This window comes from Schistosoma haematobium, chromosome 1, assembly GCF_000699445.3.
Source record: "Schistosoma haematobium chromosome 1, whole genome shotgun sequence".
Classification (NCBI taxonomy): domain Eukaryota; kingdom Metazoa; phylum Platyhelminthes; class Trematoda; order Strigeidida; family Schistosomatidae; genus Schistosoma; species Schistosoma haematobium.
In genome coordinates this window covers 65648381-65667788 of record NC_067196.1, presented here as the reverse complement: position 1 = coordinate 65667788, position 19408 = coordinate 65648381, and the positions used below count along the sequence as shown (strand labels likewise).

At 30.7% G+C, this 19408-nt stretch overlaps 1 protein-coding gene across 2 annotated transcripts in view; it reads left to right on the top strand.

Moving 5' to 3' along the window:
• MS3_00001882 (uncharacterized protein) overlaps nt 1–19408 on the top strand; it is a gene marked incomplete at both ends in the record, with an annotated part of 108123 nt that overhangs the window by 41800 nt on the left and 46915 nt on the right. For both annotated transcript variants that reach the window (XM_051209386.1, XM_051209387.1), the window contains one exon: nt 14624–14876. In XM_051209386.1, the coding sequence (XP_051074839.1) occupies nt 14624–14876 (253 nt within the window). The remainder of the gene's footprint in view (nt 1–14623; nt 14877–19408) is intronic.

Sequence of the window (19408 nt, the reverse complement as noted above, 5' to 3'; positions counted from 1 at the left end):
TAAGTCAAGATTTATCAATAGATTTGTAAACTTCATTTGGATACTCATCATTATTGTGAAACTGAATAACTCCTAAAAAAACTAAAATTAGTTAACTGATTAATTTGGGAATTGTGAAGGCAAGAAGTTGAAATTCGTAGATTTAAGAATTTTGACTTAATTGAGTAGCACGCTCAGTGAATAATCTTAGCATATACCCCCTCCTTTTTATTTTTTTTCAGTTTAACTCGAAAAACTGACTTTGTCTTGAACTCAGATCAATTAGATAGAAACCATTTCTGTTTATTTAGTTATTTAAGTTGTTATGGTGGACATAAATTAGGATTCTGTTGAACTATTGTATCTTTTATGTTTTTCACTGCTTACCTGAAACGGCCTTAATTAATATCACTGATAATCAAGTGAGAAACTCTCAGTTATGTAATGTTTGATTGACTGGCAACGTTAAATTTATTTAACTCAGATAACAGATAAATCTGATCTACAGAGTGTTATAGAGCTTTTTTATTGAAGCATTTCGTGTGTACTGCTACAGTAACCTTTTTCCAAGTGTGTTATATTCAAGTGTTGGATAATAATTCAAGTTCTTTGAATTGATATCTGTCAGATTTCGAGCTATTTTCGGTAAGAGTATAGTATAGGGGAGAGCTTATAACAACCGTGAGAAATTTTCGGCTAGCTCTTAGTTAATCAAGAATCAACTTTGTAAATTGAAACTTTGAGGAAAAGAACATAACATTATTTTAAAGTATAAATAGATTTCACACAACTGATCAAACTGTTTATGTCTTCAGATTACTCTCTCTACTAATCTACAAATTAGTTTGTTTTTATGAATGAAAATTATCGGTCTTCTCAAAGCCTTATAATAACCCAAAGTAGATTTTTTAAAGTCCCCACATTTTTCGTAAGGTTCAGAATTCGAGGTCTAGGGCAGGGATTTTTATCATAAAATGACATTATGTTTACGAACATCCTTTATTATTATTTTTATCTAATAATAACTGGTCAAATTAACTGACAAGAGATTATTTCCACAAAATGTTAATTACATTCACATTAGATTGCCTCCTCTTGAGACTAGCGATATTGTGATTTGGTGGCCTATCTTTGTACGACAGCTTGAAGAAAAAGTACGGCGATTTGAGATCACGAACTGATCTGACCTAAAAAACCATTGAGAACCTGAATGGATCTTTTGTCCCAGTGTAGTGCTCCTTAATAGTATTTCCAGACTTTTAATGGTTGTTTAAATTTGATTGGTTCATGATTCCAACGAACATTAAAGTTGATTTTTTTAGAGTAAGTTATTCTATGTTTCAGCTCGTAGAAACACAGATCTAGTATAAAAATAAATTCACTATTCAGAAATATGTATATTTCTGTTAACACTGAATCTATTCTTCAATATTATGAATTTAACAATTTCTTTACATTTTACTAATTATTCCTCTCATTCACATTATTCTCTGTCACACTCTTATTTTAATGTATCTTTGTGTATTGATATATAAGTGTGTATTATTGGTATGTCTAGATACTTGTAGAATTGTAACTAAAAGCATACTACTTATAAATCTAAGAATTAGTATAGGTTGTTATAGGCATAAGCTAAGCTTGTAAAATGTGAAAAAAGAATGGTATATGAATAGTTATTTCAGATGTTCTTTTTTTTGTCGAATAGTTTCTATCTTACTAAGTTATACCTCACATCTCGACTTGTTTTTTCCACTTATTATTATTATTTTGGGAATTGTCTTTAAGAAAAATGAAAAAAACATAAACATAATGACTAACATCCCTAGATAGTATTCTTTAATCAAAATAAATCAGTTTCAATAATGAATAGTTATGATTATGGATTATTTCTTTTTTGTTCATTTCTCTTTCTAATTTATTTTAATAAGCAATTAGTAGCAGTTATTAGATGAACTTAGGTTCCGTTTCTATTAATACTCATCAGTAATCTTAAGGAAACTGAAATCGATCATTAGATTACAACCCACTTGAAGTAACATCACAGAAAAGTTACTACTGGTTCATCTTAATTTGGTGGGGACCATTATTTTGTCGTCATTTAGATCAGACAATGTTGTCGACGGGCTCTCCACTTTAGTGGCCCGGGATCTGACTCAAGTTTGATCGTATGAATGATTGTTATCGTAAACAATCATCGACTTAAATCGCGTTAGTCAATAACGGAATTAAATAAGTCAAGTAACGAGAATGGACACTTGAATGCATATATTTTGTATATGAAGCGAATGGAACAGAGAGAAGCGAAACGACGCTCAGTGGAGATGGCGGGTAAGCCAAATCCCCTTAGTTAAGCGTTATTGAATATTTATAGTCACACAAAATTAGTTACAGACATGTGATAAATGAGATCATAAATGTACACACATGCGCTAATACAAAAGCAGTCAAGATTGATAAGCGAATAATTAACAAGGTCAAAATATGACTCAAGTAGAATGAATAGTTGAGCTGTCCGAAAGCTAGAATAAGATATATGGGCTTAGCATAATAACCGACACTACACTAGTCATCACCAACGTTTTCCAGACTATGGAAGTTTGAATTTCAGGAAGAAAATTGGTCACAGATCCACAGATAAACCATGCTGATAGGTGTTTACTAGTAAGAAATATAAGTCTGAAACCCTTTAATGATTAGTTTCAACTTATCATTGTCAAGCAAATTACATTGAAATTTTGATTCACTTATTAGATGACATTTGATCGGCAAAACAATTACGTAGTATGACATTGGATAAGAATATATGACTATTTAGTAAAGACAGGCACTAGTGAACGATTTTGTTGTAAGGTTATCAACAAATGAGTAACATCATAAGCACTGAACTGATTAAAATTTTTAAAAAATAGACGTCAGTTCAGATGTGTCAAATAAATAGGTGAATTTAAAAATTTTAATTTATCGACAGAAATAAAAGATCTGAGATATTGAGCTACTCTTTCTTGATTGTTATTACTATGAATAAAAACATTGATAATTACAATTGATTGATCACTGGATGGTAATTAATGTCATGTATGTCAGGTCCTTCGTAGTGCAGATCGAATGATATCGACCAAGTTGAAATGTGACCACCTGTCTAGGTGACTCGACATTACGTGCACTATGTTGATCAAAGATGACGGTTGGAGGTAATCAACTGGAAATTGTAGATCTAGGTTTCGTACTGTTCGGCACTTGTCAGCAAGGTGTACCTGCAATCTTGAGGGAATTCGATCCCATGTCACCCAGTTTCACATTCAGAGATGTTCCCACTGAGCTATCCGAGCCGCGAGTGATCTCCAGTAGGACTGATATGTATTGACAATTAATTGATTACTGGGCGGTGATCAATGTCATACATGTCAGGTCCTTCTTAAGGCAGATCAAATCCTATTGATAATAAAGTGATTTAATCAGATGAATCACATCATTTTGAATATTACAAACTAGAATAGACTATATGAGATTTATCGTAAAATACTAGCAATTTTATATTGGCAGATCTAGAAGTCCTTATTCATAATTATTAGATACTACAAGCATGATTCACAGCAAACTGAATGAATCTTATTTTAAACAATATTAAAATACTTACTTTATACTGTAAGTGAAGTTATCAACAAATAGTTTGATGAATACAAACTAAAACATAAATCCAATGACTAATATATATATAATTTGGAACAATTATCTACATGGTGATTCAATTGCTTTATTCCTGTATATAACTACATTTAATTATTCAGCTGTAAATCAGCATTTAAATATTAATTATCGTTTAAGTGTTAAATTTAAATGCTTATTGTAATTAAATGATTATTTACTACAATTACTGAATCATCAACTATCTCTGATAAGTCAATTGCGAACATTTAATAAGTTTAAAGATAGAAATAAATAAAAAGTAAGTATATGCATCGTCGCGATGGCCAAGTGGTTAAGGCGTTAGACTCGAAATCCAATAGGGTTTCCTAGCGCAGATTCAAAGTATGTATATTTTATACATGTTGCTATTTAGTAATGAATAATCTATTATGATATAGCACTTTTGAAACAAATGCTGTTTTGTTTTTTCATTATTACAAGTTAACTGATTGATAATTCATAAGTGAAATCGTGAACGTGATCTAATTAATCAACGGCTTTGATCGGTAAATCTCAATCGAACAAACTTTAATAAAAATAAGATCACTAGTCAATTTAGGGACTAACTTCGTAAATGTTTTAATTTTAAATTAATGGTATTCATATTTATTAGTCTTTAAATAATGACCATCCTATCATGTTTTTCAAGTCTTTTAGTGGTGATCAAATTCTATCAGTCGAGCTGCAACGTTGACACTAATCTCAGTTACTCAGGAACGTGAGTACCATGGTGTTATAACAAATGGTTGGAGTTCGTTGATGTGAAAACTTAAGGTTCGGTTTCCATTTAGTTGATACTCATCAGCAAAATATATCTGTAGTCATGATAGGAGTGATTTTTTCTGAGAGATTTCAACCACTGTCATCTAGCCTCAACTTCTGGAAAGTTACCACTGAGACAATCGGCTACGGTAGAAATGCTGAAGGACTGAGATATTTACAGTGATTGATACCGAAGTAAAATATTCTTTCTCTGGCTTATATGTTAGTCAGTAAGTAAATAAACCAAAATGAAAATTAAGGTCACAAAACGGCTATTACTCACTTATGTCCATCGTATGCAGTTATCTGTTTACAACTTATTGAAAAAATAAAACAAAATTTACAACAGTTGACCTTGTTTGTCAGATTAAGTATAAAGGAAGTCAGGAATACACAATTTAGGTACCGCTCAATTTATGTATTCTAACCGTACTGTACTGTGAATATTATTTATTTTGAAAAGATAACTTAGTCGTCACTAATTACTGTGAATAATTGATTACAATTTTTGGCAACTAATAAAAAATATCTTTGATTTTAAATTACTCAGTTCACTGTTTGTTTTCAACTTTCCATGTATTGGTCATTGAGGTAAAGAATTTTTACACAATACTTTGATACAAATCAGTTAGTGATAGGGTATTGTAAGACACAGCTTTATTATTTTATGAATACACAAAAATGAATAGTGATTGTCTTGATTTTGCAATTTATTTTGTGAGAACTATTCAGATGTTTAGAGTATGAGATATTTCGAAAAATTAACTTAAGAGATTGGCATAATTGTTTCTACCCTAACTGCTAAATGGAATGTCATATTATAATAATGAATTTAATAATCTTTTTTTAAAGAGAAATTGATGTATCGTTCAATTGTTTTTAGGAAAATGTTTATTCTTCACGAATCAGTTCATCTGTTAAATGTACCGCTGAAGTAACTAATTCTTTATAGAATTATAGTAGCTCAGAAATAAAACAGCGTAGGTGATAATCATTAGAAGAGTATCTAGAAGGGTTGTTCAAATTGAAATTAGTCTTTGAAAATTCACTGAAAATGGCTTGAGGACTAGAGAGTATTAGGCGAATGTTTCGTCCTAGCATGAAGCATTTTAAAAGTTTGCATTAACGAAGTTACCCAATATCGTATCCAGGATCTTTAGATTTGGTGATGATTGCAATATCACTGGGCTTCAAATGTAAAATTTGATGGTCCATGCTTAAAATTGTTATCATTATAAGAAAAAACGTAATCAATTCCGAAATGAGAGATAGTGATTATCATTGATCCAGCAGTGTTTAGATTAAGACAAACATCGTTAGTGATACTGAATACCACTCGCACTGTTTTACAGAACGACCGGATTTGGAAACTCAAGTTGTTCAATGTTTACTCAGTAATTTAAGAATTTTATACTTACTGAAATACTGAAATATCTCTCTCATATGATTTTGAGATGGAGGCGAAGGTTTGTAGATCAGGTGGATGATTTTGGTGGGGTTTTGTTCTCTGAGCTGGATGGTTTAGTCGTGGAGCTTTCATCATTCTTCTGAACGACATCATCAGCACAAACGTCAGGTAGAAGTTTATCGTTCAGAAGAACGATGAAAGCTCGACGATCAAGCCATCCAGCTCAGAGAACAAAACTCCACTAAAAATGAAATATCTCTCGTTCAACTCGCTTTATAGTAAAGGTGTGAATGTCTGATTATTAGTAAAATCGAGTGAGACAATTAACCATTACTTCGTAGTTTCCAGTGGTTTTCCATCTGATATCAGTCCACAATAACAATTAAATTCTAAATGTTTTGTTAATTATTTTGTAATTTTCTTTTCAAGTATCGATTTATTTTATGTTTATTTTCATAATTTCATCGTTCATTCCTTTTAGTTAACATACTTCACATAATCACTTATAACTTGAAATTATTTTGGTTTTTTACAAGTTATAACTTATGAGTATTTTCTGTAAAGATGTTTCTAAATATAAAAGTCATTTGTGAGCTTCTAATTTCACTATTTAAAATGTTTTATTATATTATTGTGAATCAATTGGGCACTCTTTAATGTGTGTTTGGTGTTCATCATATTGAAGGTAGTTATTAACAGAATACCATTAAATTGAAAGCATACAAAAACTTTCAGGAAATGAACCTTACTCGATATTCTTAAATTCACTTGGTGTTGTTTACTTGTATCTTCCTATTATCATTTAGGATTGCACATATGCCAACAAGAGACTGATCAATTGTAGTCTTAAACATCAATGGGAAGATACGAGCAAACAACACCAAGTGAATTTAAAACTTCACCCCATTGCACAAGCAAGTGGCTATCAGCACTCAGTAGCTAAGTGGATAACGCGATGGCGTTTGAAGCGAACAATACTGGATTCGAGTCCCGTGGTGAACATCAACTCTGAGATGAAGGTACATCCAGCTGACGAGACCAAAATGGGACGAAACGCGCGTCCTGGATTCCACTGCTATCCACTATCCATCTTTGTTTATATTACTCGATATTCATTTAAAGCAGATAAGTAAAGACACGTTTAGCAGAAAACTTCTTAGTTTATAATTTACAAATAGACAATGATTCATAAATAAATGGATATATATTTACTGATAGGTAACAGGCATTTCTTTTGACTCAGTTTTATCGTATACTCTATTTTCTGCTTTACAGTATGTTCAGTAGTCATCACTTGATATAGAATTTTCCATTAGAAGAAAGTAGGTTTCAATACTGCTGCCTAATGACACTTCATGAATGATTGATTTAATATGAATAAAATGTTTTATTAGAGATATTTCAGTACTGTTTCCATAACTTGGTGCATTTTATTATTCGAAAATATCTTCTATCCCTCAAAATTATAGGTTACCAGGATTCCATGTACGACAATTTAAGGGATCTGTGTATTTTACTTTAGTGGGTAAACAAATTTGCTTCAAGAAGATAAACGAAAAAAGCTTATATTTTAAACGCACAAAAAAGGAATATCAGTCAAAGTTCACTTACATATAACGTTCAAACGATCAAATTAATCAGACATATCATGCCCGATCATTTATCAAATTAAAATTTTAGACAAGGATAATAATACTTTCCAAGAATACTTTTTTTATATTTTTGTCAAGTTAACGACTGAAGTAGTTTTTTTTTATGAAGAGTGTTTCCGAGTAAATCAGTTTCTTCGCAACGTACTACTTACTACTAAGTTTTCGTTTCCGATAATGTTGAGTGACCAAACTTCCTATGTCTATTTGAAGGTATAGAGCTATATAAGTCAATAAATATATTGTTTTTTTATTTACATTTCGTAGATATATGTTTTAAGGATCTATTCACCGATTCGCTGAGTAAGATGTCTATAAATGAGACAGATGACATAATATATTAGTTACCGTGAATGTAACCGCTGGATTGTAGATAGTAAGTGATTCGATAATGGAATTATTAATGACAAATGCATCAACTATAGGTCTTTCATAGAATTCAAAGCATCTATTCACTAACGCAAGCTGACAATTCCAGATTTTCAAAGTAAAACCGTCTGTCTGGTCATGGAATTTTATCCTTTCTGCATATATACACTATTGATCTTATACTTCAGTCAGTAAAGTTATATATTTTCGGATTCCACAACTAAGCTGACAAAGAAACTGGATGATACCAATCCAAATCCATTAGGTATCGTCTAATCAAAAAAGATTGAATATGAAGGTTGCTGCTGGTTTTGAATTTAAACGACAAATAGGCCTCGGTCATCTGAACAACTTTACCAAAAATGTAATATTCAAAGATAGTCTACGTAGTACTGAGTGCCATGGAACAGTGGCCACATTTTAGTTTCAACGATAGAATTTTATCAGTACTAAGAAGTAGGCAAACATTATATTGGTCATTTCTTAGTAATGAGACTATGTATCAGGACTTACTCACATAAATGTACGTACAAGTGCAAAATACGTTGTGGACTTAATCATAGTATTCAACAGAATGATCAGTCAGAAAAATAACATTCTACTCAATGTTACAAATTTTCCTCATAATTTATAATTGCAAACAAATAGATCATGGTAGGATTATTTTTAAAATGCCCACCCTTTTCATTTAAGTTCCTTGTTTAAAAAACGAATGTCAATAAGTATGTAATTTAGACTGATTTTCACCATATTTGAAGAATGAACGTTTTGTTAAAACACAAATGTAAAACAAAAAAAACTAGATAAGTAAATAATTAAAAACTTTATTTCTTTTTCAGAAAGAATAAAAAACAAGATCCAACTAATTACTGAGAGATTTTTTGTTATGTACAAGTCTTAGTCATCTAAATGTAGTTGAAACAATTTGTTGATAATACTGTCATATTATTGACTACTATAAATAACAGATAGACCGGGCAGCATCAATAATAAACTAGATTTATTGTGTAGGTTTCTAAATACTATGATTTTCAAGAAAAACCCAATCGATTCATTTGGTAACTCTGTAAAGTGAAAAAAATCTTTAAATTCAGTTAAGCTGAATCATCTATAATAATAAACACTTTAATTCAGAGGGTAATATACGAGGCAATAGTAACCTTGAAGAAATTATTTTGAATTTTGGGTTTTAGTATTTTTCTTCAAAGATTCCATCTGAATTCTTCCTATACAATTTTTAGTATCTATATGTTACATATTTTGTATAATCTCAATTACATGTATATGCAATCTATCTTTTATATATTACCAACTCTGAATTAACTACTTTTATGAGTCTGGTGTTCATCTTGTTGTGTTAATGAGGTATGGCAACTTGAACCGATGCATATATGTGCCTGGTCCCACGTTGTAGTTGACTGACTGACGTGTATAAAGAATATGTATTTAGTAATAAGTTTTCAAATATATTGTGTTTGACTTATGAAATGTTTTAGAGAATCTTTTTAGTTATAATTCTTTTAAAGTAAAAACCATTTGAAAAACAGATTTTATTCTAATCATAATGTTTCTAATAAACTGAAATAGACCAAAACAAATTAGTGATTATTGAATAATAATGAATAGATGGTTCATTCTAGTTTACTATTATGTAGCAATTCATAATTATGGTCAATAAAATGATCTTATAGACGTCATCTGATAGAGATTCAGAATAGTTATTAACTAATTTCATGCTTATGAATTCTGACTTCGGTACCAATGGGCTTTACAAACACCGAAACACTAAATGATATTAGCAAAAAGCTAAGAATTATGTTGATTATCACGTTTGTCTCTATTGCATTTAATAACATTATTCAATATATGTAGAGAACAAAATTTTCTGATCGATTGAAAACCGAACACTATTACATCATAGTTAGTTCGTATTCAGTCTATGAGTTTAGGGAGTCCTAATTAAGAAATCTTCAATGTCTCAAGGCTGCTAATTCTTCCTTTAATTAACACAGTTTATTATACTTTTCTTTCTGGTATTTTTTTCGAAGAAGGTATTCTCGGTTTTTATCTTATCACACAAGTAAATGGTTGTCTAATTATATTTGGGATTTTGTTTTCTGTTCATGTGTATCAAAGTGGCCGCTTATGCATTATCCCTGTAGGCAAATATATATATATATATATATATATATATATATATATGAATAGATAGATAGATGAACGTTCTAGGTATTTTCGGCTGTTCTCAGCTGGGAAGTACGATATAAAATGAAGTCATTCCCTTCATTTTTCTGATGGTTTTTTTAATGTTTGTTTATGTGTTATGTTCAGTGTAGGTCCAAATGTTTTGATTAAATTTTCAGTGTCTATTTCCGTTATTACTTGGGAGTCTGTTGATGCAACTGTGTTATTTAAAATAATTTGACATGTGCATAACTCAATTTTTAAAAAAAAACATTCTTACATAAAAATGGTTTCACTGAAGAAAGTTTGTTGTATACTCCACCTTTGTTTATTTTTATTAGTTTAAAAACAATGTTAACCAATTTTCAATGTCTTACACTTTATCTAATTACTGTGTGATGTATAAAGATAAGTTTCATTTTAATGATCAGTTGTTAGTGTACTATTTTGAGCATAATACAATGTAAATATAAGCAGTTAAATTCAAAGTGATAATATAAATCAAATCAGTCAATTATTATTAGAATAGAAACTATTTTCTATAGCTTATCGAGTTTAATAACCATGTGAGAATGATACAACATATAATCATTTAAAGTTTAAATTATTAACTAAAGTCTATCATCCATCGTGAAAGAACATAGGTCACCCACAACCATTCTCCATCTAACTCTATCCTGGCTAATCATTTTCAGTCCTTTCAAGTTACTATTCATCCTTTTCATGTCTGCTTCCAATTTCCGTCATAGTGTGTTATTTGACCTTCCTCTTTCCGTTTTCCTTCAGGATTCTAAGTTAAAGCTTGCTTCGTGACGCAGTTTGATGATTTCCGTAATGTATGTCCTATCCATCCCAAAGTTTTTTTCTTAATTTATTTTTTGAGATGGAAGCTGGTTCGTTCTCTTCTACAGTAGGCTTTCGCTGATGGTATCCAGTCAACGGACATTGAGTATCTTGTGTAGACAATAGTTTTTAAATACTAGTGCCTTTTTGATGGTGGTTGTGGTAGCTTTTTAAGTTTGCAATGGGTTTCACTGATTACGAGCACCGTCAAGTTGTATCTCCTCGTTACTATAGCTGTTTGATTGGTCTCCCCAATCTCTCACATCGTACGGACATTTCATGTACCATTGTTGGTTGTCGCTCTGGTTGTTAGAGGGAGCATCGTCCCGGTGACTTCCGACGAATATCTGCTTTCACTGTGCTACACCATAATTCTTCATTCAACTCTGAGGGCAGAGTTTAAATAGTTTATTTTGTTTGTTCTGGTTAGCATTTTTTAGAGTTTGAAGTTTAAATTACCGATAAATATTATCAGTCAAACACTCTAATATGACTATCAAAGTTATAGTTCCACAATCTTCACTTCACTTGTGTCAAATTATCACTGGAATGCATTCTCAGAATGCTTATCAGTTAGTTTTCCATAAATGCAATCACTAACATCATTTAATACATAGTATTTACATCTTTATATAATAGAAAACTCTAACACCTTACTGGACAACTAAATAAGACATGAAATCTTTCACAATTGATTGATCACTGGGTGATGGTCAATGTCATGTATGTCAAGTACTTCTTAGTGCAAATCGAATGATATCGACCAAGTTGAAATGTGACCACCTGTCTAGGTGACTCGACGTTACGTGCACTATGTTGATCTAGGATGATGGTTAGAGGTAGTCAACTGGAAATCGTAGATCTAGGTTTCGTACTATTTGGCACTCGTCAGCAGGGTGTGCCTGCAATCTTGAGGGGATTCGATCCCATGTCACCCAGTTTCACATTCAGAGATGTTCCGACTGAGCTATCCGAGCCACGAGTGACCTCCAGTAGGACTGAGATGTACTGAGATTTGATTGATTACTGGGTGGTGATCAATGTCATCTATTTCAATCTTTAACGGTAAACATTTTTAATTTGATTTATTTATGAAAAACCTTACATGTCGTGCTGCATACTACTTATACTGATAGAAATAAGTAGTATATAGCAGTAATTGGAAGTGGAATGCCCGCCAACAGTAGATTAAAAAGATTAAATTGAAGAAAACATGTTGAGAAACAAAAAGTAATTGTAATAACAACAATATTGAAAGAATCATGAAACATGTAAAAGGCAACTGAATGAAGACGTGAAAATAATGTTTTTTTTTAATGTTTGGTTTTTATATTTTATGACAGCAGTCTCTAATTTTTTCCCAAATTATTAAACTACAATTCAATAATATAACTAATCATTTCATAGAAAGTAATTTCAAGCATAGAAATCAAGCAAAGAGCCAAAGAAAGAGAGGGCGAGAGAGCGAGCTAGCAAAAACAGACGTAGACAGAGAATAAATTTCTTTTTTTATTTTTATTTCTATTTTTTTGGAATTAATTTTCAAACCGAAAGAAAGAAAAAAAGAAACATTCACATTATTCGCTTTAAACACAATTTTCTATTTCATCTATTTAGATCAAAATTATTGATTAATATTTGTCTGAAATATTGTTAACTCATTTTATTTTTTTAATATTTTTTTTATTTTTTAAATTTTTTTTTGAGAAAAAATTGTTTTACATTGAACATATGTTTCCCCTTTTTATGTTGATAAATATTTATTTTTCCTTTTTTTCTCAATTAAATATTTATTATTATGTAATCAAGTTGAAAAAATTTACAAGAAATCAATATGAACTGGAATTTATGTTTTAATGAACTCAATTAAAAATTATATTGATTTGTATTGATTTGTATGATCTCAATGTGTAGATTGGATTTTGATCAAGCATAGTTGATATATATATATATATATATATATATATATCATTTGAGTATAGTGTAACGTCGATATAACCATTATGAAGTTGTGAAACTTCATCAATTGTGATTGTTGAGACACGTGTCACGTATATCCAACCATTGACTTTTTCGACGTGCGATGTTTTATGGTGTAGGAGTAGGTTGGAAGAAAACTAGGGGTGGCCAGACCAAAACATGGCACAAATCCATGAAGTTACTGACAAGTGTACTGAGTCATGTTGGTAGGTGTATACTACCGGGTTAGGATCCACGAGACGATAACAACCGATGGTTAGAGACGTTAAATGATATGGCTCGAAATCGTTTTCAATGGCTCAGGTTTATCCACTCATTGCGTTCTCCCAAATTGTTATCTTCTGAATTCTTTATGTCCCTTTTTTTCTCTTTCCAAATTTATTTCATTGGATTATACTCCTTAAACAACATCTTCAAACCCTAATGTTTACGATTACTGCTTATACTTTTACTATCTCTACCACTATGGGATTTGAATCGAAAATTGTATTTTTATGCTAATGTGGTATGGCAACTCGAACTGATGTACTTACGTACGAAGTTCTACGTTTTTGACTGACTGGGATAACCATTATGCTACAAGTTTTTATAGAATTGATGAAAGGTGACCAGCAATGAATGACGTTCAGAATGAATATGTCATATTATTTTGAATTCGATATTTGAATGTACCTGTATTTCGGATTTTATTTTTTACATCTGACCTCGAACTGGTGCATTTAATTTTAAACGTTTAATAGGTTATCTACTAATTTAATGAAATTAGGTAGCTAACAACTTTTATAACGTAAGTAACATTTAGTTCAACCTGTGATGATTTTAGTTATCCTGTTTGAATTGTTTTCCATGGTATCTTGATCAGTCTTAGTTGTTTAATAAATGTTACTGTGTTAGGACATAGAACTGTTAGTCAATATAACGACATGAATTAGAACAAGCTAATGTATCATAAATTAACTAAGTGCTCATGAATTAGCTTCTATTGAGGACTAAATATCTCGAAAAATTTATATTTCGAGATAATATACTATTTGGTTATAAAGTCAAATGACTGAATAGATAACGCTTACATGATAGTATTAATTACGCACAAATGTATAGAATATATAGCTATGTTTTTGCTGAAATCCAATAGTTGTCTTCCAAACAAGATCATCTTCCCTATCCTCAGAATGAATATATGTAGTAGTAATGTTTAGTTATCATTTGAACTTAACGAAACATAGTAATTTACTGGTATTCATCCATAATTGTATTTCAGGGATTGTTAGCAAATGATAGAAGCAACATCCAAATAATATTTGAAGGCTAATACAGTATTATAAGGGGAAATAGAAAGTCTAGTGATGAGCTGTGAGCTTCTATCAACTTGCACGGGCGAAAAACATGTAAAGCATATGAATATATATTTACTAACCCGAACTTTTATTATGGGTTAGTTAGTAGTAAATCAGAAGAACAATATAGGCTAACGGCCAAGTGCATGTTATCGATGATTATAATTCCAAGCAATATTGACATTTTATTTAATTATTGATTAGATGAATATATGCAGAGTTGAGTTCTAAGACGTAATTTATGAGTAATCTAAAACAAAGACTTAAATGAACTGAATTTTCAAGGAACATTGCAGTTTTGATTAGGTTTTCTTTAGTGGAGATTTTCATATCATTACGAAAAATTTCTTCATTCCATAGAATAATTACCACATTGGGACATAATTGTATCCATTTATTTTATTTAATTTTTTTTTATTAAATAGAGCTGGTCAGAAACTTGCAATTACAAATAATTCAAAACGTAAACGTAAAATTCTATCTAATGATATCATTGATATAAATCATTTAACTGGATATAATACATCATCAACATTATATCATTACAATCAACAATCAAAATGTTTGACAGGATTTTCCGAAGCTATCCATCATCATCCACCTCCAATGCCTCCAACACTTTTAAAATGGAGTCGAAATGGAACTAACAATTCTATATTAAATAATAAAACTGGTAAAGTAAGTGAATACTAAATAATAATTCATAATGTATTTAAAATCTAATTTAAAGAGTTACAAGTTATTATCATTCAAGTTGATTTTAAGTTTCATTTTATTGATAGTAAATTGAATATTAACTTAATTATGTTATGGATTTAATTGGCTTATTGTATTACATTTATACTGAAGTGGTAGTTATTAATCAAAACTAATTTTTATTCATTTCATTCAATCATCTTAGAAAGGTAACATTTTAATTGTGTTCGTTTATGCCTGTATACCTGTAATGATTTAATCGTTTCAGCTTGATTAATGTTAGTTTTAAAATTTAATTGAATCATTAATTAAATGCTTAGTTAATTAGATTTTTTCCTTTTTAAAATTCGTTTAGAAAAACAACATCGAAATGAATAAGTACATATTGAATGTTTTATTTCAAGTACTTATTCAGCAATAATAATAACAACACATTATTTTAACTAATAACTTATTATTATTATTAATAGGAATAATAAGTCCTGGGTATGAATCTCGCGGAGCGGGATCGTAGTTGCGCACTGCTGAGGAGCCCTATACTAGAACGAAACGATCGTCCTGTGCTTCCAGGTTTTCTATAATGATCTAGCTTCAATTGATTCATGAATTCAACTATTAAGACACATGATTATTTAATCTCATTCAAATATCCAGTTTATTATGGAACATGAAAATGAAAATAAGTTCCCTTTTCTCGATATCGCAATAAAACGAAGGAAGGATGATATAGTTCAACGTTTAGTTTATACGAAAGACAAATGGAATGGGATTTATCTCAATTTCAATAGCTTTTGTCCAATTAATTCCAAAAAGGCACTTGTTAAAACACTGTTTCACAGAACAGAAAGAATATGTATTACCGATACACTAGAAGAGGAAGTAATGAATGTTAAAAAACGTTTAAAGAATAACGGATACCCACTGAGATTTATTGAAAAATATATATATTAAATCATTTACAAGTTCTTTACAGCATTCAGCTTAAACAGTACTATTGATTGAAATCTTATTGATAAACGGAATATTGCATTGTTTTTATGTTATCACAGTGTCCTTTAGTCACTTCGTTGAAAAGGCCTATTCATAAAGTTTACTGTTGGGTGAAAAAAGTTTCAAGAACACTTTTGAATGTTTTTTAGTTTTCATATTCACACATCGTGTTTATGTCTCCAAGGATTCTTAACTTAATGATTCACGAAATCTTATTCTAATATATTCACGATCTAAAATGAATATCTTTCTGTTGTTGTATACTATTACATTGATTGAACGAGGCTCATCCACAGAAAATATAATGAACAAAGATCTATCATGAATACGAAGGGTAGTGAGAAGCTTTTCAATATAGTATAAAATTAGTATTAGTAACGAAGCTGGTCGTGCGCATGAATTTATACTCATACGAAATCAATAATGTTCAACCGCTGAAATTTATAGAGTTAGTTTAAAACTCGGTAACATTTAGAGGTTTATTGGCCACTAGTTTACTTAAAATAGGCAGAAAAAATATATTTGTTTAGAGCTAGTAATAGACACCTTCAACCTCTTATATACCATGTAATTATATCATGGTTTATAATTATCTGAGAATGCCTAGGAAGGCAGATGATAACTTTGTTTTTCGCAAAAAACACTCAAGGTTTCCATTGATCTTACTAAATTGATAAAAATTAGTAAGTTTTTCAATAATCGATAAAAAATTTTCTTATTATCGCTTTTGATTCAGCAAACTCCTTTTATAGATAACATTTAGTATGTAACAGTATGGTGAATGCATGAGGCGAATATTTCCGGCATGGAATTTAGTCTTTTGTTTGATTTTCAGAATTGGTATACTTAAGCCAGCCATCCGATAACTTGAAGTAAATCAATTCACTGGTGTGCGACATTATCAAAATTTATTCCACAGGTGAAATATAGTATGACATGATTTTGAATGAATAAAAATATAACAAAGAAAGTTCGTAACAAGATGATCCGCAATCGGAAATATTATTGCCAAGATTGCTGATCATAAATTTTTACTGAGAAACTAATCAGATGTATGACTGGTTAAAGTACTGCCCTTTGATATAGTGTAGGGCAGCCATATACTGTATTTAATGCATGAATACCTTTTTATTAACTTAACTTTATAACTGACTACTTGAGAATATTTCATGTACCTGGAAAGCATCATCGATGAACAAGGACGATCTGATGCAGACGTAAAGGCAAGGATTGTCAAAGCAAGGGCCCCATTCCTAAAATTGAAGAATATATAAAACTCAAAACAGTTGTCCAACAATATCGAAATGAGGATCTTCAATACGAACATCAAAACAGTCATATTGTGCGGAGCTGAAACGTGGGGAACTACTACAACCATCATCAAGAAGGTACAAGTATTTATAAATAGTTGTCTACGCTAGATACTCAACATCCATTGGCCGGATACCATCAGCAACAGCCTTCTCTGGGAGAAAACAAACCAGTTTACAGCTGAAGAGGAAATTAGAAAAAGACGATGAAGTTGGTGGATAGGACATACATTACGGAAATCGTTAAACTGCATCACGAAGCAAGCCGTAACTTGGAATCCTGAAGGGAAGCAAAAAAGTGGAAGGCCGAAGAACACAATACATCGGGAAATAGAATTAGATATGAAAAAGATGAATAACAACTGGAAAGAGCTGGAAAGGATTGCCCAGGACAGAGTTGGATGAAAAGTGCTGGTGGGTGGGAGAAGCATACTTCTCCACGAGGATTAACTGGCGTAACGAACGGACGAACGTCAGAATATAACTGCCTTCATTGCCCTCATGTTCTTAAACACTTAAAACTATATTGTACCTTATTAAAAGTAAATCACTATCTCTTCATGTAAACCATTTCACTTTTCAGACTGTCGTGCGGAGCATTATTAACAAGGCAGTAATTATTTGCTTGATTGTACGGTTTATTGAATCACTTGTTTAGAAGCAAAAAATTAAAACTCACTTCGCCTAATGATACAATACTTTTAAGGAATTCTAGGTTGATCAAACTGTCAAAATTATTTTTCATTTGTAAATATAAATATAACTGTCTATGTTGCTGATATAGTTGGATAAGAAACTGTCTCCGACTTAAGATCAATTTAGGATAACAATTTTTATTTTATCCCTGTATCAATCATACTCAATTTCGCATTTTAATTTCTTTTTTTTATAGCAAATTAGTTATTTCATTCAATTTAGAGCTTTAATAGACTCAACTAATAGATTAGTTTATCAAATGTCGGTTGTATTTATCTCCAGCTAGTTATATGACATTTTATAGGATTCTAGTATGGTAACCTCTGTTTTAAGCAGCGAAACTAATCCATAATGTTGCTTTAACCTTTATATTATTATGCTTTGTTAAAGATAATCCATAAAAGATTTTGTAACCCAATTGTGTTAACGGCTAATAAAATGTTTAAACATAATTTTGGATAAAAAAGCTTCAACCTTCAATATGTATATGGATTTAAATAAGAATAAGGATGTAAAAATCAATAACCCTGCTCATTTACTAATTCGGTTGTCTCTTAATTAAGCCGTAGATACAATTTGACCAAACAATTTTAATAAGTTCGTAGATAAGGTGGACTAACTACTGTATAGTTTGGTTTACTAATGAAGAATAATTATAATTAAAAAGAATGATGGTGTTTTAATGAAGAAAATCTTCTTTTCGACGATATCACTTTTTGAAGCTGTACAGTCCTATTTATGGGTAATTTTTATACGTAGTAGTTTAACTCCAATATTCATACATGTTTAATTTATGGACGAACAGAATAAGTGACAGAGGAAGCGAGATTAAATTAACCAACAGAGCCTTAGGAAGACATCAGTTAGTGTTCATTCAGTAGATTTTGGTATAGCATTTTATGTGATAAATAGACAGAAAAAAGGCAGGCATTTACGTTTTGGAGAAGTGTTAGGTATTGATCATCTCAACCTTAATGTCTATATACAAACAAAATTATTAGTTAACCTGGTTGCTGGTATAGTGATCGATTTCCTGTTACCGTTCTCCATTTTTTGTTTGAGAAAATACTTTTAAAAAAATAAAATTCGTCTACCTCTTAACCAATTAAGAACGTTCTTTATTTTTCCTATATACTTTTATGTGATCGCAATAACGGCTTCATTATTCATCTTAGTAGATTTCATTATTAATTAATGATTGTTATAATTAGTTTCGTTTTATTAACGTTGTTCAGTAAGATGTCTGACCCTCTATCGGTTTATCCATTCAATAAATTATTTTTTATCAAACCAGCCTCAACTACTATAATTGTGTCTGTTAACACTAATAATGATTATCAGTTATATTATTTTGTCTACCCTGTTAATAAAAATTTGTATATGTTCACTAAGTTTGCTTACGTCACGATTCCTCTTTACTTATTCTGTTACCCCATGAATTGAACTTGTATGAATATTGGGAATTAATTACAGTGATTATTTACTAGTGCGTTAAATGAGTTTATACATCTTTGTGGC